The sequence below is a fragment of the Topomyia yanbarensis genome, chromosome 3 (genome assembly GCF_030247195.1).
Source record: "Topomyia yanbarensis strain Yona2022 chromosome 3, ASM3024719v1, whole genome shotgun sequence".
Taxonomy (NCBI): Eukaryota; Metazoa; Arthropoda; class Insecta; order Diptera; family Culicidae; genus Topomyia; species Topomyia yanbarensis.
The window spans coordinates 240,636,447-240,662,091 of record NC_080672.1 but is presented as its reverse complement, the minus strand read 5'-3'; the positions used below and the strand labels follow the sequence as shown (position 1 = coordinate 240,662,091).

General features: G+C 38.0%; 1 protein-coding gene across 1 annotated transcript in view; it reads left to right on the top strand.

The window, feature by feature from the left end:
• The first annotated feature begins 339 nt into the window (after window positions 1–339).
• Window positions 340–25,645, top strand: part of LOC131689529 (programmed cell death 6-interacting protein) — a 38,178-nt gene continuing 12,872 nt past the window's right edge. The window contains exons 1-4 of the mRNA XM_058974724.1: window positions 340–687; window positions 757–875; window positions 930–1,742; window positions 1,879–2,102. Of these exons, the coding sequence (XP_058830707.1) occupies window positions 476–687; window positions 757–875; window positions 930–1,742; window positions 1,879–2,102 (1,368 nt within the window). The 5' untranslated portion in view covers window positions 340–475. The remainder of the gene's footprint in view (window positions 688–756; window positions 876–929; window positions 1,743–1,878; window positions 2,103–25,645) is intronic.

The following is a 25,645-nucleotide window of genomic DNA, read 5'->3' as shown; positions in this document are numbered from 1 at the left end:
AGAATCGGTTGTGTCACTGGAGCCGGAATACGAACTGGAACCAGCCAGAATTCCGGTTCATTTCCGGCTGAACTTAACTGGGTATGTGAGCTTCCGTGATGCCAGTTTACATTCATGGTTGCTAGTTTTACTGTTTTTCTCTCCGCTAGTCTGTTATATAAAGTGTCTGTACCCAGTAAACGAAATGGCGGACAGGCAGGTTAAACTAGATGCTGGCGATTGGTAGGCTATTGAAACGTTGTTCTAGGCTATCCGCCGTAACTTGCCGTTTACTGTAAAAGTAATGTGGGTAGTCGTGACCTGTCGTGACATGACATCTGACATGAAGTTCGGATATCTTTTTTGCTTCAGTGTAAAACGACAAGGAATTTTCTTCGAGGCTCAATTTCATGATTCATCATTTCAACACACGAGTTTATTGAAATCTGAACTGTTTTTTTTTTTTTAAAGTTCTTTTCTACTGAACTGGTAAAAAATGACGGAATTGCTGTCTATTCCTTCAAAGAAACCTACGGATGTCGATATGGTCAGGCCGCTGAACAATTTGATTAAGAGCTCATACAACAACTTGGGACCAGAAAAGACATCTGAAATCGGCGAGGCAATAAACAAATTTAATCAACAAAGAAGTACAGCAATTTGGAAAGTTTTTGAAAAGTATGAAAGTTCTTTGGAAATTATTTACGGGTATGTAAAATGCGCCAACTCAACAGAGAACGTCAGACCATTTTTCTGTTTATTTTAATTTTATTACAGCTATTACGACCAATTGTGTGCCTTGGAGACGAAAATACTTGTTCAAGATTTCCAGGTCCCGTTCAAATGGAAAGATGCATTCGATAAAGGGTCTATTTTTGGAGGGCGAGCGAGCCTTAGTGAGTATTTTTTTTTTATGATGGTACTCCTAATATATCATCTATTCATTTAAGCCATTGCATCTCTGAGTTACGAAAAAGTGTGCATCCTCTTCAATATAGCCGCTCTCCAAAGTGGTGTAGCCGCTTCACAGAGTCTGGATAATGACGATGGCCTGAAACTGGCAGCTAAACTTTTTCAGCAAAGTGCAGGAATTTTTACACACCTGAAAAGTGTCGTTCCAGCAATTATAGCGCAGGAACCAACCATAGATTTGACACCAGAAACATTGAGTGCGCTGGCTAGTTTGATGTTAGCTCAAGCTCAAGAAATTTTTGTGTTCAAGGCGATCAAAGACAACATGAAGGATTTAGTAGTTGCAAAGCTATGCTGCCAGTGTGAAGAAATGTATTCGGATGCCTTGCGATTACTGCAGAAAGATTCAATTCGTACTCTATGGGACAAGGAGTGGATTCCAACTGTTGCTGGGAAACAGGCTGGGTTCCATGCTCTCACTATGTTCTATCATAGTCTAGTTTCAAAAAACAACAAGGCAGTGGGAGAGGAAATATCCCGCTTGCAAAAATCTGTTGACCTTTTCAAAATAGCACAGTCTCGCTCTGGAAAATTGATGTTTTTGGAAGAGTATCTTGGTAAAGCACAACGAAATTTATTTGAAGCGAAAAAGGATAACGATTTTATCTACAACGAAATGATTCCTGATATCAATTCGCTACCTGGTCCAGGCAAAGCACAACTAGCGAAAGTCTTACCATTCCCCACCACAATGAACCTAAATTTTAAAGATTTATTCGTCGATCTGATTCCAGTTGTACTGCATCATGCGATGGCAGCGTGTGATTCGAGAAAAAATGAAATCATTAATGGTTAATTTTCACAACCTACCATGCCAGTATACGCATAAATGTCACATGTTCTGTAGGATTTCCTATATACATGGAATATTTATTTGGATAACGGCTGCATCTATGTCGGAGAAGATTCTTAAGATTTTTTTTTTAGGTGAGATTATGAAGTTAAGAGAAGCAACTCAAACGTTGAATAGTTTACTTTCGAGCTACAATCTTCCAGCGGCAATTGAGATAACTGCTAGTGGTTCAACCTTGCCCCCATCGCTGCTAGAGAAAGCTAAAACAGTTCGTGAAAAAAATGGTCTAGAAGGATTGAAGAAAATGATCGACGAATTGCCCGAATTGTTGAACCGAAACCGGGAGATTTTAGATGAGGTAAGTTTTCAGTTTTTCGTTCCTTATTGAGAAAGTAATTTGTAATTAGTAGTTTATTGTCAACTATAGTACACAATAACCTGTCGTTATATTAACTTTTGATTTGGTTTGTATAAAGATATGACACAAAGTGCTAAAAACGCACAGAAATCCTATCAATCCTATTTTTCATTGGATTGTCTGCTCTAAAGATATTACCAAAGGCGTTCATAAATGATGTCGCGTATTGACAGGGAAAAGCCATGAATCACCGAGGAGAACTAAAAATTTGAGACGTACTAGGGGAGCGGGGTGAATAAAACCAACGAATAACGAATTTAACGTAACATCGATTAAGGTCAAGCTGCCCTGGGTCGTGCAAAACTGAGAAGCAACATCAATATTGGCAGAGAGAACAGAGTTCCATCTCAAGCATAAAAGTTGAGTAAAAGGCACATCCAAAGGTAATTGAGATGTTACCACCAAAGGTGGTTCTGCCGTCATTCCGTTTAGTGTGTGAGTTTTACTGAATTGATATTCAAGTGATCGTTATAATGATGGAATATGCCAGTATGGTGGTTGTAATGGTCTAGCACAGTGATTCTCAACCTAGGGCCCGCAGACCCCTAGGGGGCCGTGAAGTCGTTGTCCGTGAAGAAAAATATTTTTTGAAGTAGAATACTTCTAACGTTTTAAGCTACCAGTACACTGTTTGTAATAACGTCAAATATTTGACATCTTTCGTGAAATAAATTTGAACTGCTGTGTACTGGCTCTTCCAATATTTGATCAAACACAGTTTGCCAAATTTTTCATTCGTGTTTGTCAAAGCGATTATTTGTCTATTTGTCAAACAGTGTACTGACCAGTTTGTCAAAACTACAAACAGCGTAACGCTGCAGTTTGTCAAACTTGTCGATGGAGAAGTTTGTCAAACTTGTTGATGGAGAAGTTTGTCAAACTTGTTAATGGAGAAATTTGTCAAACTTGTTGATGGAGAAGTTTGACAAACATGCTCTGCTCATTCAGGATAGCAAAATACGCCGTACGCGAAACTGATTTGTTTTGACAGAATTTGTTGCCAAACGAAAAAAAGTTAAGGTTTGAAATTCGGCTGATTGATTGTTTTATTTACGTGACTTTAAATAATTCATTCGACACGTTAAAAAAAAATTCGGCGCTATTTTGATATTGTTGGTATTTGTCTTTCCAGGAAAATTATGCCTTAAATAAATCGGAAAGGTACAAATTATTTGAATTTAATTTTTTGATACATGCTGAAATGTAAGCAAATGCCATTTCTTTTGAATCCTTTCCGATAGTTCATCAGCTGCTCTTGAAAAGCATACAGCAGTTGAGTATACTGCCAGTCTTGCGTGGTATTATTGTCGAATGTATCTAGTTGAATTCTATATCCTGGTCGGACCGTAGCCTGTGTTGACTATTGTTATTTTATCATAAAGTACTGAATGAGCTCATGGAAGTCGAGATGATGAAGAGTCTGTCGATAGCGATTCCATCGAATCCATCAAACGGAACCTGCGTCTGGCGCTGGATATTTACGCTACTAATGTTGGTGCGCCAAATACTACCCAATAAACGCGTACACTATCCTCACCACTTCCCAAAAACATGCTCAGGACAAATTGCTCAAGTCGCCCGGTATTGTGCTTGGTGGCTTTAACAATTTGGGAACGAGAAAGTTATTTTAGCTTCGGCAAATCGCCTCTCTATCGTCCGTCTCCAGATCTCTCAAAACCTCTGTCGAACCGTTTGTGTTTGTTTTTGTTGCTCATGTGGTACAGTTTCCCGGTGGCATGCAACTTCTCGTGCAGCCGGAAACTTTTCGCCGATCGGTAGACCTTGCTACATACGCGACATTTGTGCTCGGGCAGCACGTCGACTTCGCGTCTTATACTATCTGGTTGTGTTGGGTTCGCAGGTGCACCGTCAGATTGTAGGATTGAGTGAACCTTCGGTAGCAGTATTCGCACACGTACGGAGTTTTCCCGGGTGTGCAACCTGACGTGTATCTTCAGCGTTATCGATTGAGTGAATGTTTTCGAACAGTGGGGACACATTTGAAGGGCTTTTCACCTGTAACAGTAAACAGTATATAATTGGAATTTACAGAAAAGAAAATAAGTAAAACCTTATCCTACTCGTGTGCCATCGAATCGTTCTGCAAATCACCCTTTTCAACTTTTTCCTCTCCCATCCCGCTAATAACGTAAATCTTCCCATTCTCTCCCTTGATGCGCATTTCGGTTTTTGGTTCCAAAGGAAAATGTTTAATTCATCAGCATCTCCCACTGCGTTTTCGATGTCTGATCGCTCATCGTCCGCGTCCTCGTGTACTAACTCTGGATCCACTTTGATGTCAACTTCTTCCGCGCCAGGCCAAATCTGAAAGCAGCTTTCGGAAATAATTAACTGCTGTATGAGGGTTCGGCGGCGTTTGTAACATGTAATGTAGTTAGATTGCACTAGCGAGGCAATGGAGAAATTTGGCATCGTCAGGGTGCACCTGATTTGTTCCTTTCGTTCTTCCGTAACGGCAAGCACGCGCCGAAAGAGTGCTCTGCATAGGCCAGCGCAGAAACCACATCTGTCGGAGCTGTGGGAGGAATATGGCCACTTAACTGTAAATGTGAGAAAGTACATAAACAAGTGAGCAAGAAATGCAACTAAAATCCATACCGTGTTCATCGCCGTTTTGTATGTCCAACAATACAAGAGGATTAAATATTTTTCAAATTCCCGTTCTAATCATTTTTTGTCCAATTGAAGTCTGCCTAAACTTTTTTGGGGTAGACCTTGTAGAGTTCTATGCAATTCCTTTCACACACACTAATTGGGGTTTTGTTTTCCTCCAGCTGACATACATAAAACTCAGCCAATTTAAACGTTCAAAATAGCTCGCCTGAAGTATTTATAATGGTGTTGAAATGCTCTGTGTCGCTGTAAAACTTATTCAGGAGACGTACTCTATAGATATCGCATTCCTGCGCTAACACAAATATTTCAACTGTTTGCACTCTTGAAAATTCATGAAGTTCAAACAGCACAAACATTTTTTCGCATGACGATTTGTTTGACGTATACGCCGGTTTGACTATATTTGACAAACAGTGTACTGATCCATCAAACTTGTTTTATTATGTTTGTCAAACAATATTAGGCGTAACGTCCGGTAACGCATCAATGCAAATATTTGATGAACAAAGTTTGTATAAGAGTTGATCTCGTGTACTGGCCTTGTCAAATTTGTTTTTCTAACACGTTTATTTGATCAAATTTTGCTTCATCAAATATTTCACGTTATGACAAACAGTGTACTGGTAGCTTTAATATAGGGGTCCCGTTCCAAAATTTTCTGCCGGAATTAAACCCGATTTTTTAAACGTGAATATCTGCCGTTGTACCGAATGAAAAAATAAGATTATTGTGCTATCTGATTGGAAATATGTACAATTTTGTATCTAATTCCGTCGGATGCACAAATGCTAAAAAGCCCTCGGCATGATACTGTACCTTGATGTGGTTCGGGGGCTTTTCCACCAAAGCAGTATTACAGTGATTATATCACAGAAACTTGGGATACAATTATTTTCTTTTTAGTTAAGCTACATTGTGATCAATTTTAGTACTTAACTTGGTGACCTTTATTATCCACTGCCATGGTCTAATAATATACAATGTGGGTTTATTAGGCCCAATTCTCTCTACAGGCACCCTTCTTTTGTTGCTATATTTTCAATTAGATCCATGCTAACACTCACTAACACAAATTGCTTATTTTCTCATATACACTAACAATCTCTCATTCCAAACGCACAAACGTGGCCTACGCGATAACACAAACCTGGTCACAAATACGAACGCCCGCGATCTTGCCAATATTAAAACACCCCGATTGATTAGGTGAACGTTGGAACCTAAGAACCTAAGCTCGCGCAATCATGAATCGGTCACGTCCGGAAGTCTCCGCCCTTGATCCTAGCAGCCCAAATTCATGCTTTTAGTTGGACCAATAGAAATAAAAACTAGACAAGACGTTCACGCGCGATCATTGAAGAATACGCGAACATGCGCACGCTAATAAAAATAATGTGTCCACGCGAAGTTACATACATACTAGCACACGCGACAAAAACGTCCACATACAAACGCTCGAGTCCTTCGTGATCATCCACGCACGACCACACCCACGATCTCGTAAAAAGTATAACACCCCGGTGACTAAGTGAATGGTTTAGCACTTATAAATTAACAATCCCGGTCTCGAGAGTGAACCTCCAAATGCGCGTGTTCGCGCGATCATGAATCGGTTTCGTCCGGAATCCCCTATTCTCGACCCTAGTAGCATAAATCCAATACCTTCAAGTGGACCAATCAAAAATATAATGCTCATATCCACTAAACTACATAAAAATCGTATGTACAAAGTCACATACACGCGACAAACAAATATAAAAATGCTTGAGCCCTTCGCGACCATCCACGCAACCTATACCCGCGCTCTTCCAGACATTATAACATCCCGGTGATAATATGAACGTCTCAGCACTTGTAATCACTCAAACGCAGTCTCAAGCGTGAACCTACAGTTCCCCCACTCGCGCGATCATTAATCGTTCACGTCAGGAAGTCTCTATCCTCGATTCCAGAAGTCTAGGTCCATGCTTTCAATTGAATCAATTAAAAAGAAAGCTCTCATATACACTGGACAACACGGTCCATGGCGACATGACCGGGAAATCTAGTGATATGAAGTAACTCACTCCCTGTCAGAATGTGATCCGTACACCGAAAACTAAATATCAGAATGACGTTCCGCGTGGCACATACACACGAGCACGCGCGACAAACACGTCAACAAACAATACTTGAGCTCTTCGCGATCATCTACGCACACCTACATTCACGATCGCAGCACTCCGGTAAAAACGTGAACGTTTTAGTACTTACGAAGTTACAAACGCGGTCTCAAACGCGAACCCGCAAATGCGCGCGATCATGAATCGATCACGTCCGGAAATCTTTATCCTCTATTCTAGTAACTTAGGTCCATATATTCAGTTATACCAATCGAAAAATAAAGCTCATATCCACAAGGTAACACGTTCCTTGGCGACATGACTGAGAACTCTAGTGATATGTAAGAACCCACTTTTTTCTAGAATCTGAACCGCACACGAAAAATTAAGTATCAAATTCACGGTCCGCGCGCGATCATTCTAGAATACACGTGAATATGCGAAAGTAGGACAACTCAAAAAAAGATAGATCAAGAAAAGTCGGATATAATACTGACAATGTACTGACTTATGGACGGACATACTAAATGACTTAACATTACGCTCAACAAACCTTTCATATCCTTCCTCGTCTATCATCCCTTCTTCTCCTATGGAGTGCATGTCGTCCGCATGGACCAGCTCAGCCATTACCCAAACTATCCACCTGACCCGTACCAGGACTGACTTAACTATAACTGTTCCACCTGGTTTCGAAGAAAAAAAAAGATGGTTGGGTAATGTCAGAGACATAACCGGAGTGAAGTAGAATACACTTTAGACTGGTTATACAAATGCTACAATTTTGACTATCTTCTGATAGGTTGTATTAAAAGCAGTTATTTCGTTATTTCTAATGGAAATACCGAAATATCAATACACGTGCATCGAAATCTAAAATATTCGAACATATTTATCTATATGGTAATCCTAAAAAGAGCATTTAATGAATGTTATTATAAATTGAATCATTACACGAAACTGTCAACAAATCACACAAATGATACCTTTTTATTTCGTGCCATTCTACGACATACCGACGATATTGTTCACAAGGGGCTCACTTACTATCCAGCGCTCTTGGCAAGCCACTTTCTGATGCTTGTAATAACAAAACTTCAATTCGATTCTTTATTGATAAATGATGGCCCTGAAAAGGGCCATTTGTTTGGGCAGTATTCGGAATTTAGTTGGAGCTAGTGTATTGTGCCATCTGAGACGGCGTGCTTGGTGAACTTTTCTGACAGCTACAAACGGACGGCCGCTTCTTCTTGTATCCTTTAACAATGTTCGGAAACATTTGGATCGACGTAAATGATAAGACGATACAAACAAACTGATATTGAGCAGCAGCATGCTAAGTTTTTATACCTGACTACAGCACAATGTAAGCTCGTCCTTTTTTGTGTTGTCCTCAATATGTGTTCTTCGTAGCTCCTCCCGTTTCGTTGGTCGATACACAAGTAAATTGTGTTGAACGCGTCGGAGTGCCGTTTACTTAGTAGCTGTAATGGAATACCTTGCTGTTAAAGTGTTGAAATGGGAAGGAAATGCTGCCCGTTACAACAAAAAGACGAATTAGCCCACGTCTTCAGCAGCTGGCGATTCGTAACATCGAAAAAGTTGCACAAACAAGTGACCGTTGCTCAAAAACAAAGCATCCAATCAGGAGTCCTCCCAAGAAGACCGAAAAAAAGCATAAATCGAACGCTGAAACTCGCAAATGAAATGCATATTGCTGTAAAAACTGTCCTTTTCAGGACGATCACACATTTTTGACTATGAACAAAATTGAAATTGCGAATCTGAATGGACCAATCGACGAACTGCATTTCTATCGAGCAAATTTACCCGCCAAAAAACAATTTCCCGACAGGAAATTCTGTGCTGGAATAGCAATTTCTTTGCGATTTTGTCGTCTTTTGCACATACATAGTTTATTTGGAGTATTTTTGGAATTATCAAGTTGTCAATTTGCAACATTCTTTGAAAATATTGTTGAACTTTTATAAATGAAGGCACGAAAACGAGCGTTTGACCGTCGTCCTACTACCAGCATCAGAGAAGTAGCAGATCAGCATTTTTTCGCTACATGGCCCGTACCAAACATACTCGTAAGTCCACCGGAGGAAAGCCTCCCCGCAAGCAGTAAGCAACGAAGGCCGTGTAAAAGTGCCCCAGTAACGGTTGGCGTTGGAAAGCCTCATCGCTACCGAACAGAAACTGTCGCCCTGCGAGAAATTCACAGCTATCAGCAATCGAGCGGGCCTAAATTGTGACCCAAAATAAACCACAAACCAACAAGTTCTTTTCTGGACCAGCCAATTATACTCCAGTAAGATATAAATGAAATTTTCGATTTCCATTGCCTTACAACCTCTTTCCTCCCGGCTTGAATTACTATCAATCTTGGTGATGCTGTGCGGCGGGGGCACAGGTAGTTTCCATTATAGTGGAAAATTTAGGTTTGCGCATTTTTCCCAAAAGTTTTTTAGCTGTGCTGTTTTCAAGGAAGTTGTAGTTGAATTCAAAATAAAATAGTTTACTTCTATTGTCAGAGGTGGACTTTCCAACGAAAACTAGTCTGGCTCGCTTGGAATCGAATTGTACGGACCAACTACTGCTTTCACAAAATCCGTTATTTTCAGTAATTGTACATTCTACAGAATTAGTCACAACTATTTCCAATCAGCGCAAAAATCGAAGGTTTTCATTCAGTACAGCAGATTTTCACGTTTAAAAAACAGGCAGCATTCTGGCAGAAAATTTTGAAACGGAGCACCTGTATCGAAACGTTAGAAAACGTTCGATTTTTGTAAATTGAATCATTACACTAAACTGTCTACAAATCACAAATAACTTTTGATTTTGTGCCATTCTACGTGAAAGCGACGATATTGTTCACAAGTGGCTCACTTTCCATCCAACGCTCATGCAAGCCACTTTCTGAAGCTTGTAATAACAAAATTTCAATTCGATTCTTTGTCGATAAATTGATGGCCCTAAAAAGGGCCTTTTGTTTGGGCAGTGTTCGGAATTTACTTGGAGCTGGTGTATTTGGTAACAGCTTTGGTGCCATCTGAGACGGCTTGGCCAACTCTTCTGACAGCAGCAAACGGACGGCGGCTTGAATTTCGCGGGAGGTTATTGTCAAACGCTTGTTGTAATGAGTCAGGCGGGAGACCTCGTTTGCTGCATTCGAAAATGTCTTATAAATCTGTTTATGATGCTCGACGAGACTCTGGTATCTGGATGGACCTCTTTCAGCACCTTGTAGACGTAGATGTACAGTTTCAGTTACGATACTGCAAACGAACTGATCGTGAACAACAGCATGCTGAGTTTTTATACCTGACTACATCACAACGTAAGCTCGTCCTTTTTTGTGTTGTCCTCAATATGTGTTCTTCGTAGCTCCTCCCCTTCGTTTGTCGACCAAATATTTTTGACAAAGAACAAAATTGAAATTGTGTTTCCAATACGGAGGTTATCGAACACTCAGGGTAAAAAGAGTAATGTAATACGGCACCTTGGTAAAATGTTTGAGAATTGAAACCTTTTTTGAATGCGCCTAGTAAACACGAAACTGTAAAAAAACACACAAATGATACCTTTTTATTTTGTGTCATTCTACGTGAAATCGACGATATTGTTCACAAGTAGCTTACTTGCCATCGAACGCTCTTGGCAAGCTTCTTCCGGATGCTTGTAATAACAAAATTTCAATTCGATTCTTTGTTGATAAATTGATGGCCCTGAAAAGGGCCTTTTGTTTGGGCAGTGCTCGAAATTTTTACTTGGAGCTGGTGTATATGGTAACAGTTTTGGTGCCATCTGAGATGGCGTGCTTGGCCAACTCTTCTGTGACAGCAGCAAACGGATGGCGGTTTGAATTTCGCGGGAGATGCTGCGAACGAACTGCTGCATGCTGATGCTGCAAACGAACTGAGTGTGAGCAACAGCATGCTGAGTTTTTATACCTGACTACAGCACAATGTAAGCTCGTCCTTTTTTGTGTTGTCCTCAATATGTCTTCTTCGTAGCCCTTCCCCTTCGTTGGTTGATACACAAGCAAATTGTGTTGAACGCATCGGAGTGCCGTTTACTTAGTAGCTGTAATGGAATACCTTGCTGCTAAAGTGTTGAAATTGGAAGGAAATGCTGCCCGTGAGAACAAAAAGACGAATTATCCCACGTCTTCAGCAGCTGGTGATTCGTAACAACGAAAAGTTGAACAAACTGCTCTCCGGAGTGACAATTGCTCAGGGCGGTGTGTTGCCAAATATCCAAGCCGTACTGCTTCCCAAGAACAAAACTGAAATTGTGTTTCCAATACGGAGATTATCGAACACTCAGGGTAAAGAGAGTAATGTAATACGCATCTTTGTAAAATGTTTGAGAATTGAAACCTTTTTTGAATGCGCCTAGTAAAAATGTTTTCCACTTCACTCCAGTTTGTTTCTGACCATATTTGCAATTTGCGTACTGAAATAAATCATAATTTAGGGTTTAACCCAAATTGCTCTCCAGGGAGAAACAGTCCATGAAACAGAAAATGCAAACTTATTCTTTGAAATGATTTTGGTAGCCCTGAAAAGGGCCTTTTTTATAATGATACAAGTGAGTTCTACCTTTTCAACTTCCAAATCCATACAAAGTGCGTCCCTGCCGCTTCAGAGTATAGACGACATTCATTGAGGTTTTGCGCTTGGCGTGTTCAGTGTAGGTCACGGCATCTCGGATGACATTTTCCTGCACACCATCAACATTCGTAGATTAAATCGGAGATGCATTTTACACCACCACGACGAGCCAGACGCCGAATGGCGGATTTGGTGATTCCCTGGATTTTATCACGAAGAACCGTGCGATGACGCTTGGTACGGGAACGCAAACATGATACCGCTCATTGTACCGTCCGGACGAGTATGTTGCTCGTGTGGTAAGCGAGCACCCACTGATACATAACAAGCTCGCGTGACCTGTATATATAATATTCTCGTATGTAATGAAACGCTTACATACTCCTTTTTGACGGCTTTGCGTGAGATGTGCTTGCAAATTGCGCATTTTCATCGCTGTTTTCGAAGGATTTTCTAAAAATCCTTGTTTTGGTTTATTTATAGTAGTCGCACTAATTCCGAAATTTTATACGAAATACGTGCACGAATTTCCGATCAGATAGTGCAAAAATATTGCGATTTCGATCAGTAGAACGGAAGATATTCGCATTTCAAACCTGGGAAAATTTTATTGAAACGTTAGAAGTATTCTACTTCAAAAATGAGGAATGATTATAATTTTCGTTTGGAGAACTGTTTGTATCGTTCATGAAATATGCGAGCATATCGTTTATAGTGAACATTTACAAAGAAAATTAAATCCAAAAAGGCCAACCAGTTCTCACTGTAATATTTATTAAAGGGCTGCAGATTTTGGAGGCAGCATATAATAATGGTTTCAAAGTAATAGGAAAGATTTCAGCGCGTAGATCTTTTAGGAACTGACCGAACACTTCATTATTTAAAAAAAATAATGCGAGTCCCAGCAGACTGACTCAGCTATGGACTTGGCGATAGATCTATCCAATCTGTATTGGGAGCCGCAGAATGAAAACGAGAATCGAAAAATATTTTTCAAACAGTCTCTTTCAGTATACTTTTTCAAGTTGCTACCCGTCATTCCTTACCGCTTAGCTAATGCGCTTCAGAAGGATGTGCTGCGTTCTCTTTGATGATGTCGTTTTATCTACCATTCTCTTCGCTCTCATGTCGGTTCGAACAGAACGATATTCACAAACGCGCCGTGTGCATTGGAGCGACGAAAAGAAAAAATTTAAGGGTTGTGTACAAGACACGACCACGATGCCATTGAAAATGCAGCCAGTTTTATGAGCAAGCAATATTATCCGTGGCCAAATTAAAATCTTAATGTCATCGACTGTTTCAGAACTACACACAGGCATGCTTTTCTTCACTAGAGATAATTGTTGAATTTTTAAATTAAAATTGATAATCTGTAGTTTGACAAATTCAAGTTTTAAAAAAGTTTTATTCAAATCCCCGAAATGTGAACATAAATTAATGATGTTTACAAACAAAACCTTACATCTATCTTTAAATACCTGCTATCAAATAAATGTTTGCAAGCACGATAGAAAAATAACTGTTCATAAATCAAATTATTCGTAAACGAAGAAAGTTTAACATATGCATCTTTATATATTCGGTGGTTTAATTAACATTAACTCTGAAATGTTCTATATGTGGGGTCCATTGATGGAATCCTGAAAAGGACTATTTGTGGGATGCACAAACACGCGTGCTATGGAATGAAAAGTACTAAACTAACTAAGGGCATTTGGTTTAACTAAGGGCATTTGGTTTAAGAAAAATAACAAAAAGGTTTGCCATCTTTTCTAACCGCACGCTTCTTACATCAGATAAATATTTCGAAATGAAAAGAAACCACCTTTCTCTTCAGTATCTAATATGAAATACTGATAGCTTGAAACGTGACATCGGCTTTTATCACTTTCGCACTGATGATGGAAGGACTTCCTTCATGCAGAATAACGAAAAAATATTTGCGGATTTTTCACATCCTCCAATTTCTATAATATTGCAGACCTTTGGATTTGGTTTGGTTTTCGCCAATTTCAGCATGGCAATATACTTTTAAATAACTGTACATTTTTGTATTGTTTCGGAAGGATAATATTAAACAAATCACTGATTGTTGTAAATTTCAGGTTGTCAATGTACGCGCAAGCAAAACGTAACGAATATAAACGGCGAATTTAGGTTATCGCAGTCATTGTCAGGAATTTTTCAAATTTGTTCATCTTTGTTGGTTATAGCCCTGAAAAGGGCTTTTAATTTACAAAAATAACATGCGAAATGGAACAATCAGTCAGCCGCAACTACGGTTCGCCGTCTGTTCCAGCCGCGCGCTACTTACATCGGATAAATAATTAAAATTGGAAAGAAACAAACAACCTTCCCCTTCAGCAGATAATTTGAAATACTGATAGTATGAAACGTGACATCGGCTTTTATCACTTTCGCATTGGTGATAGAAGGACTGCCTTCATGCAGCATAACGAAAAAAATATTTGAGGATTCTTTTTAGTACGGCTTTCGCTAGTTAGCAGTGTTGCCACATCCTCCAATTTTCTGAAACATTGCAGAATTTTGGATTATGTTTCCGAAAGATTATATTTAATAAATCACAGGTTTTCACCGATTTCAGCCTGGAAATGTACTTTAAGTAGCTTAAATTTAATTGGAACAAATGACAGATTGTTGCAAATTTCAGATTGTCGATATACGCGCAAGCTACAAATAACGAATATAAACTGCGCAATTGGATTATCGCTGTCAATGATTGGAAATATTCCAATTTGTTCTTTATTGTTATAGCCTTTAAAAGGACTTTTAATTTAACAATAATAACATGCAGAATGGAACAATTATTCAGCTTTAACTGAGGTTTGCCAACTCTTCCAGCCGCGCGCTATTTACATTGGATCACCCCCAGCGGTAGCAGTGATCAAATGCAGCACTCATCGCAGCGCATTGTCAACATGCATGACTGCTACTGCTGTTCTTTACGGCCCGACGTTCGAAGGGAGAATGAAGTCGCTCAAGGAATGAAATTCTTTAAATAGTCGAGGATGACGTCATTCATAGAAGCGTAGTGTGCTGGGTGCTCCAATATGTCGTACGAGTCGCTATAGGCACGATGTTACTTGTCTGGCAAAACAGCAACAACTGATTCAAACAGTCACGCGGCACATTTATTTATAACTTTTCGTGCTCGTTTGAATCACTACCCGAGCAAAGGAAAATATCTCAATGATAATAATTTGTGTTATCTGGTTATCATCTATTTGATAACTAAATTTGTTACCATTTTGCTTGAATTAACAGCCAACATAACAAAAATCATAACGCAGGTTTATACTACGAATATCAAACTGATAACAAATTAAAGTATCATTGATTTCAAATTTATACCAAATTCTGTTACATGTTGTATTCTATCCCATAATTCATCCAGTTATCATTTTGTTATAACTGATTCTTGATGATAACTAATGCTGTAACAGTTTTGATAACAAATCCTGTTATTTACTAGGATTCCTATCCATATAATGATAACTGATTAGATTTCTGATATTTTTTATTAAAAACATATAATTATGCCGCTTGAAACAGTTTAATTCAATATTGTAGTAATTTTCACACATCTGTGTCAAACGATAAGTTTGAAACAAAAAATTCAATTCACAGGTTAAAAATTTTGTAACAAAAAATAATCCCTGAAATAAAACAATCAACAACAGTAAAACATGGCTCATTTGCGCGTAGCATTCGCAATCACTCGTGTCATCAATGACTTGCCTGCTTTGGTATGAACGTTTGCTGTGTATGCATCATCCTGCAAAAAGATACGACGGTGATAAAGACAAGCTAAAAAACAGAAAATGTGTTAAAGCTATTGTAAATATCCAACATAACCATAAAAGACACATAAAACAAATTGCACCATTTCTTTTTCGAGAGGACGCTTGGAGACTTGTCTTCTCTCAGTATTCTCGCAGTTTGCTGCGCTGCCAATACGATTGGAATCCAGGGGTTGCAAGTGGTGGTCGCTTCTGTTATTTTCGGCTTCATTTTGAAACGATTTGGTCGACTTCGAACATCCGGAAGGATTGTTCGACGCACGGCCCGTTACAGATCGATCACTGAATCCGTCAGGCCAAAGCCTCATCATGACAAATTTTACGAACAAATAATCAGTGTCAGCTTCAAGTGAAAGTTTACGAATCGTATCGGCATCCAGAAAATCCCCAGCTACATCTTTAAAAGGCTCTACAGGCTGTGGCAGCAGCTTTGAAGTTAAGGCTTCCTGCAGTTTAGCGTTCTGTGCTGTAAGTTTAGCATTGTCTCTAACTATTTTCTCGTGTTTCTCCTCATTCGTTCTTTCCTTCGTCGAATCTGTAAAGTGGAAGAATTATTTTTACCATTCATATCGCAACCAGACAACATTCAAACTCAATTTTACCAGTGAGTTCTTGACGCAGAGCCTCATACAAATTTCTGTACTTCTTAGCCTCATTTGACATACCGCATGTACATTCTAAAAACAATCACTTTATTACATCAATTACGAATAATATTGTAAAACGCTTACCAGAGGATTTCAGGATTTTCGGAGTAGGTTCAGACATTTCTTCGCAATTCTCTTCGGTAGCATTATCAACACTCAAATCCTGGTTATCAGAATTCCAGTCTCCTACCAATAAATCGATTGTCTTTCTTCGATATGTTCGAGGTTTTGTGGATGGTAGAGTTGAAATTCCGTACGAGTAGTCATCATCGCTGTCCGAGCCAAGAAATCCTATATTTGTATCAAACTTGTTCTCTAGATTGACTAGTACATCAGAGCTAGATGTGTTATTTTGTACATCAATTGTTCCTGAGTCGATTTTAACCAATTTGTTCGGTGATGGAGTTGCTGATTCCGCTTCCTAGAAATGCATGAAAATTTAGGTTATGATTAGCAATAATCCAAATGCATACATTACCTTCAACTCCGGTAGTCTATTTATTACAAACTCAATATTTTTGTTTGTTGCACTTCGTAGAACTCGTTTTTTAGCTGCTGGTATTCTTTTACGGCCCATTTTTTCAAATTTGCTGCTTAAAATTAATCAAATTATGAAACACGACCGTTATAATTATCACACACAACTTTGACAACACGTGCAAACCAGAGTGTATTTAAGCAGAGTGACGACAATTCTTGAGCGTTTTTTCAAAACGTCATATCTGCAATGAGTTACTCTCTTTGTTTACTTTCTCTTTCGATTTTTACGGCGTCAATATAACACTTTTCACTTATTTTACAGTACAGATCAAAAGACGGTGGTTTTAACTAGCATATTATGCAAAGAGTTGAGGGATAAATGTTAAAGTGACGAATTATTAACAGAAGAGAAAGTAAACAAAGAGAGTAACTCATTGCAGATATGACGTTTTGAAAAAACGCTCAAGAATTGTCGAAAATGTAACATTGATTATCTGTCAGTCAAACGGGCAAACGACAGCTAAACGAACTGTCAAAAAGTACAGCCAAACGAGCATGAGGGTTTTGTGAAGAGAAGTATTGAGTTCTACAAGATGACAACACGAATGAACTTATGATGAATGTTCATGTTTGACAATTCTCGGTGGTTTACTTTGTTATTTGCGTGAGTTTGAGTGCAACGGGTGCTCATCTGTTGCATTTTAACTCACGTAACTCCCACGTAAATAGACCACCGAGAATTGTAAAACGAAGTTCATCCGGCTCGTTTTGTAGGGTTGTGTCGGTTAGTGTAAAACCCAATTGAGTTCTACAAGATGACGACACGAATGAACTCATGATGAATGAAGTTCATGTTTGACAATTCTCGGTGGTTTCTTTACTTTGTCAGTTGCGCGAGTGTGAGTGCAACGGGTGCTCATCTGTCACATTCGAACTCACGTAACTTCTATGTAAACAAACCACCGAGAATTGTCAAACGAAGTTCTTCCGGCTTATTTCTGGGGTTATGTAGGTTGGTGTAAAACCTAATAGGAGGAAGCACATCAAGCAAAATACGCTGTGTTACATAGCGGTTCTTTCCGAGCCCCAGCTCGAGCGGAACGACATTTGATGCGCTCTTTGTTTATTTGGCTGATCAGCTGTTTTTTAGAAAACCTGTGAACAGCTGATCACAGTCTATAGAGAACAGCTGCGCAAAGGGTGAAGTCAAAAAAAGCCTACCTATCGAGGACAATCTATCTCTGATACCTCTGCAGCAAAGTTAGATTCTAATTTTGCTTGATAGGTAGACTTTTTTTTGGCTTCACTTTCTGCACACTCTTTGCGTACCTTTATACTAAGGCCTTTGCAACTGATCAGACAAGTAAAAAAAGAGTGCAGCAAATGTCATTCCGGTTGAGCAGGGCTTCGGAAAGTACCGCTATGTAACGTAGCGTGTACTGGTTTATGTAAAGCTTAAGGGATCTTCCGTGATTCCAGGTCCATTTTTGACAGCTGTCGTCATGCTTCTTATCTAAAGAAACTGAATCTCATTTTTATAAAGACTCGCCACCTCTACCGTTTGTTTACAATTTATTTATCAATGTTATTTCAATCGAGCACGATACATGTCAATGGCCTTCGCTCGAGAAGGATTTTAAGAGATTTTCTTCGGATTTAATCTAGGGGCAGATCACTTGCCAAGCATTTTTAAATCAGCGATATTAAATGCATTTCTTTCCATTAAAATTAAAATTCATAATGTATTTTGTGTTGCGTGTAAGACGTCAAACCCCTACAAAAAACTAGCCCTACATTCAACAAAACGCCGAACAAAGTGGATAAACAAACTTGGAAATTAAATGCAAATGGTGGAAAACTATACTTGTTATCGATTGATTCGGTGTGTTTTTACAAAACGACGAGGCGCATTTCATTGATATTGATTTGAGTGCGACTCAATTGAATAATTTTGAATTCCTTTTAGATTATCATCAATGGTGGTGGTGATTTTCGGCGCTGCCAATCAGCATCTATTGTCCTATTTCTGAAATAAGAGCTGTCAGTGTTCTGCATTTTGTCACCGCCAAACTACGAATATAGCATTAACAGACAACAACGTATTCGAAATTTGTTTACAAACCGCGCTTATAAACAAATCAACAAATATTTATATAAAATTATGAATATAATATTGATGCATTGCTGATTACGCAACACAAAATATGGATTTCTCGAATGAAAACTGAACATTCCTATATATACTTTATTCCTTCAAAGTTGTCAAATGCTATGTTCCTCTAGTAAAAGTCTGAACAAGACGAATGAGTGGAAATTTGACGTATCCAAAGGAGTAAACTAAAAACACTGAATCTCGATGTCATTCCAATCGCGCACGAGACCTGTCAAAAGCACTCAATCCGAAGAGTATCGCTTCGAATCCTTCTGGAACGAGGGCCATTGACAGATCTCGTGCTCGATTTGAATGACACTGACAGATATGGCGGCCAATAGCTCATAATCACGGCTCACAGAAAGGAGGCTTGCTATTCCGCGCATTGACAGTTTTCGGTGACGTCAGAGAAAACGTTGAGATAAACAAACGGATTTCTCGAAAGTTGTTAATTGACAATATTTGAGCGCTTACGGTGGAAAAAATAGTGTGCAATGGATTTTTGACGTAACTTACGCCATAATTACACTAGATACAGTGGATAATCAGTGCATCTATGTGATTATTTGCGTAAATCGGGAATTTTAATGCATGCCACAGAAAACATATCCCACCGTAATTTACTGATCATTGCAAAGGTTTTGGACATCCGCATAGCTTCCTTGTGATTTACCAGGTGCCGATCATTCGTTAGCAGCAAACAATATATGAATTTCATGTAATTGTTTTCGCCGACAATTTCTATGACGCGCTCTCGTCAAATGTTTACACTCTAACGAGCTAGCCTAGTATATGTAAGCCGTGGCTCATAATAATAATTTTAATATGCCACAGTCCTTATTTTGACAGTAGTCATACGTCATGGAGCAAGTAAGACGTGCAGGAATAACATCAACCACGGCTTGCATATAGTAAGATAGCTCATAAAAGTGTAAACAATCGAGTAGCGGGCGATGGTTATCCTCCAGTGAGAGATATACGGAGAGCAAAGCAAACAAATTGGTAACCTTCAATTCCAACTTATATGTCAGTTCTCAGTGATTGAAGAGCGATTGAACGTTATTCAAAGCAGTGTTCTTGCCATAAATTTACACTAAAATTTCAAGTAACAATTAATTTCATTTTTGAACAAACAATAATACAGTAAATTAGCATTGAATGTTACTGTTTCTGCAAAAAATGAGTGGAACAAAATAATTTGTTAAATAACATTGAAAAAAAAAAATAAAAATCAATACATAACTAACCCCCTTGGTAACTGTAAAAGTTTTATTCTGGTATTGTAGTATAACATTGGACTTCACTGCAAATGGTTCTTATTGTTCTGTCACAGTGACATGGTTTTGTTGCTGTTCTATTCGAGTGTCAAGTTCATCCGAGAAAAATCCGTTTAAAATAACCTGAATCCTGCGTTGGTTCGAATTCATTGAATAAATTTAAACACTTTATTCATTATTAATTAGCATTCAATAAATCAGATGAAATAATGTTTGAAGTGGTTTTTTTCTGGGATATTTCGTTTGCCACGATAAAGTTGCATAATTTTTCATTCAGTATGAATTTATTTTGTAATTTGATCAAAGTCACTCAAAGTTACAGCAACTATTCCGGTTGCCACAAAAATTAAATAGTCTGTATTCTACGCAGTGTTGCGCATTCCTCTGTACGGAACTCTATATTGACTCTAGTCTGCACAATTAGGCAATCCATTAGACGTTTGTTTGACAATTCAGCGGTGGGTTGTGTCAACAAGTCTACTCCTGCGAACAGAAAAACTCATCCGACAAGCATCTTTCGTTAGGCCGATTCGTTTGATGTTGGACCGAATCAACGATATTGTCGGACGTCTCACCCCTCGGAGTAACGTCAGAAGAAGTATACAAGAAATAATCAGCTGATCAGAAACGTCACATGGATTGCCTAATAAGGTATTTTTGGCTTCACACTATTCGTCTTTTCTCTCTTCTCTTTGGACTGAACGTATGGAGAAATCGTTCTACGAAATTGCGCCTTTGTAATTATATCCACTAGAAAAGTTGTTGCCTATTTACAAACAAGGTTATTGAGTTTGGTTTAAAAACATTTTATAACTGGATATTAGGCGAAATAAAAGGCACTATTACATTGCCAAAGAATTCTTTCATGCGAAATATGGCCATAAGGTAAGTTACTTCTGTATATTAATGTATTACTTAAAAAATACATCGACATAATTTGTCAACTTCGTAGAAGAAAAAACAGACCGCAGTGAGCAAATCACATGCTGATGTTGAAGATATATATCCCGAGCAACCAGTTCTACCAAATACATATTTCATAGAAGAAGGATGTTCATTGGATATAAATCCTGAATGTTCAGGAGAGCTGTCTACTTCCTGTGATTACGATGATGTCGAGTATATAAACGATTATGAGACTCGTACCATGTATGAAGATGAATTAAACAGATCTAAAGATTCATCTGGCGCAAGCTCCGAGTCATCCAGTGAAAACTTTGAACCCGGAGTGGAATATTTTTCAGAACAAAACCAAAATGACTGGTTTGAATTACGCAAGGTAATTATGGATGATCGAAAATGAGAATTTACTAATAGATTACATTTTTAGGTACTTTCCGATAAAAATGTAAAACTTAAATTCGACTCAGTTGTGACCCTAGGAGAAGCTCAATTGATGATCATTAATTATTATATAAGACATAATCTTACTCAAAGTGCATTAGTCGATTTGCTTCGAATGCTGAATGTGATGGCAGGATCTAAATTGTTTGCTGAAAGTTTCGAAACATTTTCTGCAACGTTTCCCGATCCATACGAACAGTATCGTGTTTATTTTTGCGCAGAATGTCAGTCTGGTTTGGGCAAATCTGTGCCAAATTATAATACTAGTTGCACTATACTAGATTGTGGAAGCAAACAATTTGACTTTTTCATGGTTATTCCTATTGAGCAGCAGTTGAGAGAGACAATGATTAAATATCAGAAAGAAATTTCTGAATACGAAGATACTGTCCGTTTGGAAGCGGTTAGTGATATTAGTCATGGTAAAATCGTCAAGCGAATATCCGCGAAAATCCCTGAAAAACTGATAACACTATCAATTAACATTGATGGAGCCGCCGCATACCGCTGGAGCATCAATAAGCCATGCTATCCCATATTTGTCACTTTGAATAATCTTCCACCCCGAATTCGCTTCGATAAAAACAATTTATTGCTAGCAGCAGTATGGCTAAGCAAAGGCGAACCGAATATACCTTTATTTTTTAAAGAATTTTGTGAAGAAATCATTAAATTGGGCAATGGAATATCTGTAGGAACCGATATGTATAAAGTTGTTGTCGTACAAAACTGCTTGGATTCTGTCGCCAGGCCGAAGTTACAGAACTCGACTCAGTTTAATGGAAAATTTGGCTGTTCATTGTGTTTACACGAAGGAAAAGTTGTACTTGGCAATCAATTACGTTATCCTTTTAAGAAATCTCAGTACAGAAACCATACCGAGACTAGACGTCAAATGATAGATGCTCATTGCACAGGAAGCGCCATTTATGGAATCAAAGGTCTTTCAGTGTTTCTATCCATTCCTTACTTTGATATTGTTATAGGTAATACGCAATAGCTACTTGATGAATATTACATGAATTTTATCTGTTGCTTATTTTTTATGCAGGTTTTCCACCCGACTATATGCATGCAGTACTACTTGGTGTAGTAAGGCAAATGTGGGAACTGTATACAGCGTCGACAAATCATTCTAAACCTCATTACATTGGGCAAAGGTTAAAGGAAGTTGAACAACGTATGTTGAACATCCGGGTGCCAAGCTCATTCCCTCGATATCCAGGGAAAATCGAAGATATGAAGAAAAATAAGGCAAGCGATTGGGAGAACATGTTGTTTCACTATTTTTATCCGTGTATGGTTGGAATTTTACCTCAAACATATTTAGAAAACTTTAGTCTACTCTCAACTTGCATTTTCCAATTATTAGATACCCATCTAACACACAAAACAATTAATAAAGTAGAAAAACAATTAGAACAATTCGTTCGTAATTTTCAGAAATTGTTTGGTGAAGAAAACATGTTCTTCAACGTACATGTATTAATGCATTTGGCTGAATGCGCTAGAAATTTTGGAGCATTATGGAACTCGTCGCTTTTTCCTTACGAAAACGGAAATGGAATGATTCTAGCATTCAGAATAGGTAACAATCATCCTGTTTTACAAATAACAAGTAAATATATTTTCAATAGAATTTGTCAAAACAAATCAATGTTTATAAGCACTCCGATAAAAGCATGGCATACTAGACTTTGGCGTGCAAAACAATCCTATGAGTTGAAGTTTAATAATGCACTACTTTTCGAAATAGGTAACGATGTAATTATTGACCATACTATTTGTGAAAGGGAGTTCAGTTACCATGCTAAATTTATTTATGAAAATGTTCAATATTGTACCAGAAAAGCTTGTGAAAAATTAGGCTACGACGATTCATTTGTCAATATGAGTGGAATTTTTTTTCATATTGAACATATCTTGACAGATAAAACTAACAAAATATATATTGTTGGAGTAAAACTATTAACAACAACAATTAACGTAAATATGTACTCGTACGAGAAAAGCGATCTAATTTATCTTAAAGAGGTCCAGAAAGATATTAAACTTTGTGTTAACATTGTAGTTCAGCAGAATAATACGAAAACCAATTATATTTCCATATGCAAACCAAACACACAAGTTAACTAGGAATAGGTTTTATATGAAATTTTGTTGCGAAAAAACTTGGAAATCAAAAGAAGAATAATAAAAAAATAAAGTATCCATATACAACTACTTTGAATTAATCGCAAATAAACTAAATTAATACATTTACAAAAAAGGTACAATCATTAGATTCAAAATTTAAAACATTAGTAACAGAACCCGTGTTGATAACAAACTCTGTTACTAGCCAGTTATCAGAAATTCAAAATGATGATAACATAATATCAAAAATATAACAAAGATCACAGGACATGTTATCAATGTGAAATCATTCTGTTATCCGCCTTTGCTCGGGTAAGCTGCTCCCTATCGACGGCGCTGCCGGGGATAGTTTGACTGATGTATGGGAATTTTCACGTTTTCGAGATCTGTTCACTTTTGCTTGTTTTTCAATAGCGTGCTATTGAAATACAAAAACACTATAGCAATAAAACATAATTTCAGTTAATTCCGGATTGTTTGGTGATAACCAGACGGAAATCCGTTCATAAATAAGAAAGTTATTAGCGTTCAAAATAGTGACGCAAAACGTGACATCGTTTGATTTTAGATTTTAGAATGACACTCTGCCCCAGATAGTGCAGTAAGACATTTTCAATGTCAAAAAATGACAGCTCTCACATATGCGCGCGCTTTGCGATACTCTAGTAGTGTAGTTGTGTGAAATGGGTAAATGATTAGTTCTATGTGAACACGTTCGATGGCTTTGCTGAGTTCAAGACTGAATTTTGTCAAAGTGAACAGGGTCTGGTTCAACCCATAGCCGAATGATGACGATGGCTGATAGCCTCTCGCTTCGCGTATGCTGTCAGTATTATCAGACCAAACACAGGCAAACATTTCGACGTCAACATTTCATAAGACATTATATACAATATGCTCATGTTGAGAAAATGGCGTCTGAAAAATTACCTCGTACTTTATATTCCCATTTATGAACAGGAGCTTGATTTAAGGACCAAACAACTCAATGTCGTGCTAAATTAACCATTTTTTCCGAATAATATAACAGATTTATTAAAAAAATTGTATTTTGAAAGTTTTTTGTAGATAAATGTTTTGGTCCCTTTTGAAACATTGCACTGGTTTTGTGCCCTCTCCCATAATCCCTTTTCGGCGAGACGTTAGCTTATAGTGCGTGCGGGTGAGCCCTTTTGTTTACAGCAAATGATTATGTGACGTTTATTTTGATCCCTTTCTTGGTGTTGCGATGTTTTTGTTCCCTTTTCAAGTATAGTCTTTTTCATTAACCCATTATTGCCCAACCTACTATATATAGTAGGTGATAAGAATAACTCCTGTTACTCATTCAATAACGCAGAACAGACATTATCAATGAGTTAATATTGTTTATATACTCTTGCAGAATGTGTTTAGAGAAGTTAGAGTGGTTAATCCGGTGTTTATGTTTTCTTTTTATTCAATTTTCCCTTAAGGGGTTACACATTTTTGTCAGGATTAAAAAACTCGAATTTTTGATAACTAGACATTCTGAAACTATATACGCTGAGGAAAATTTTCTCAAAATTTTATTAAGATCGGAATACTATAACTTGAGTTACATCTATTCATAGACCGCTATCCATTGACCACTCGTAGGCGGTGCGTAGTGTTTGATATGCTAGGCTGTTAACTCGCTGCACCGACAGTAAAACTCGATTATCTCGGAGTTGTATTTTATTGAAAAGTTCATTCGCGGCGATCACGATATCTCAGGAACCAAATAATCGATCAATCTGAAATTTTCACTGGTTGTTCCTTATTATATCAGCTACTTTGAGTACTAAAATAATTTTACTGGAATGATCACATTATTTTTTTCCGATTGGAAAACTCAATTTGTGATGCGCGTGAAAAATAAGTTGGGCAATAATGGGTTAAGAAAAAGGCCCATAAACAATTTTTTCCGTTTTGTTGTTTGGTGTTTATGAGCCGTTAATTTTTAAGGGAAGTGAAAGGGAACATAAGCAAAACAAGTTATTTTGCTTATGTGCCTTTTCGATAATCCATTATTTCCCCGACAGCCAGGTTTCAGAATCCGCTTATTTAAGGTATGTATAAAGCTTTGTTAGTATCCATTTGAAGTAAGTATTAACCGGAATTGTTTACGTTTTGTTTATCGGCCCATTTGAAATGTTCTCGTCGATTTCATCAATGAGGACATCCTGTCGATTAGTTTTTGAGATGAAAATTTATAAGTTGCGGAAGAAATGATTAGGGGTTAGTTAGTTTTTCTTTGTTTAT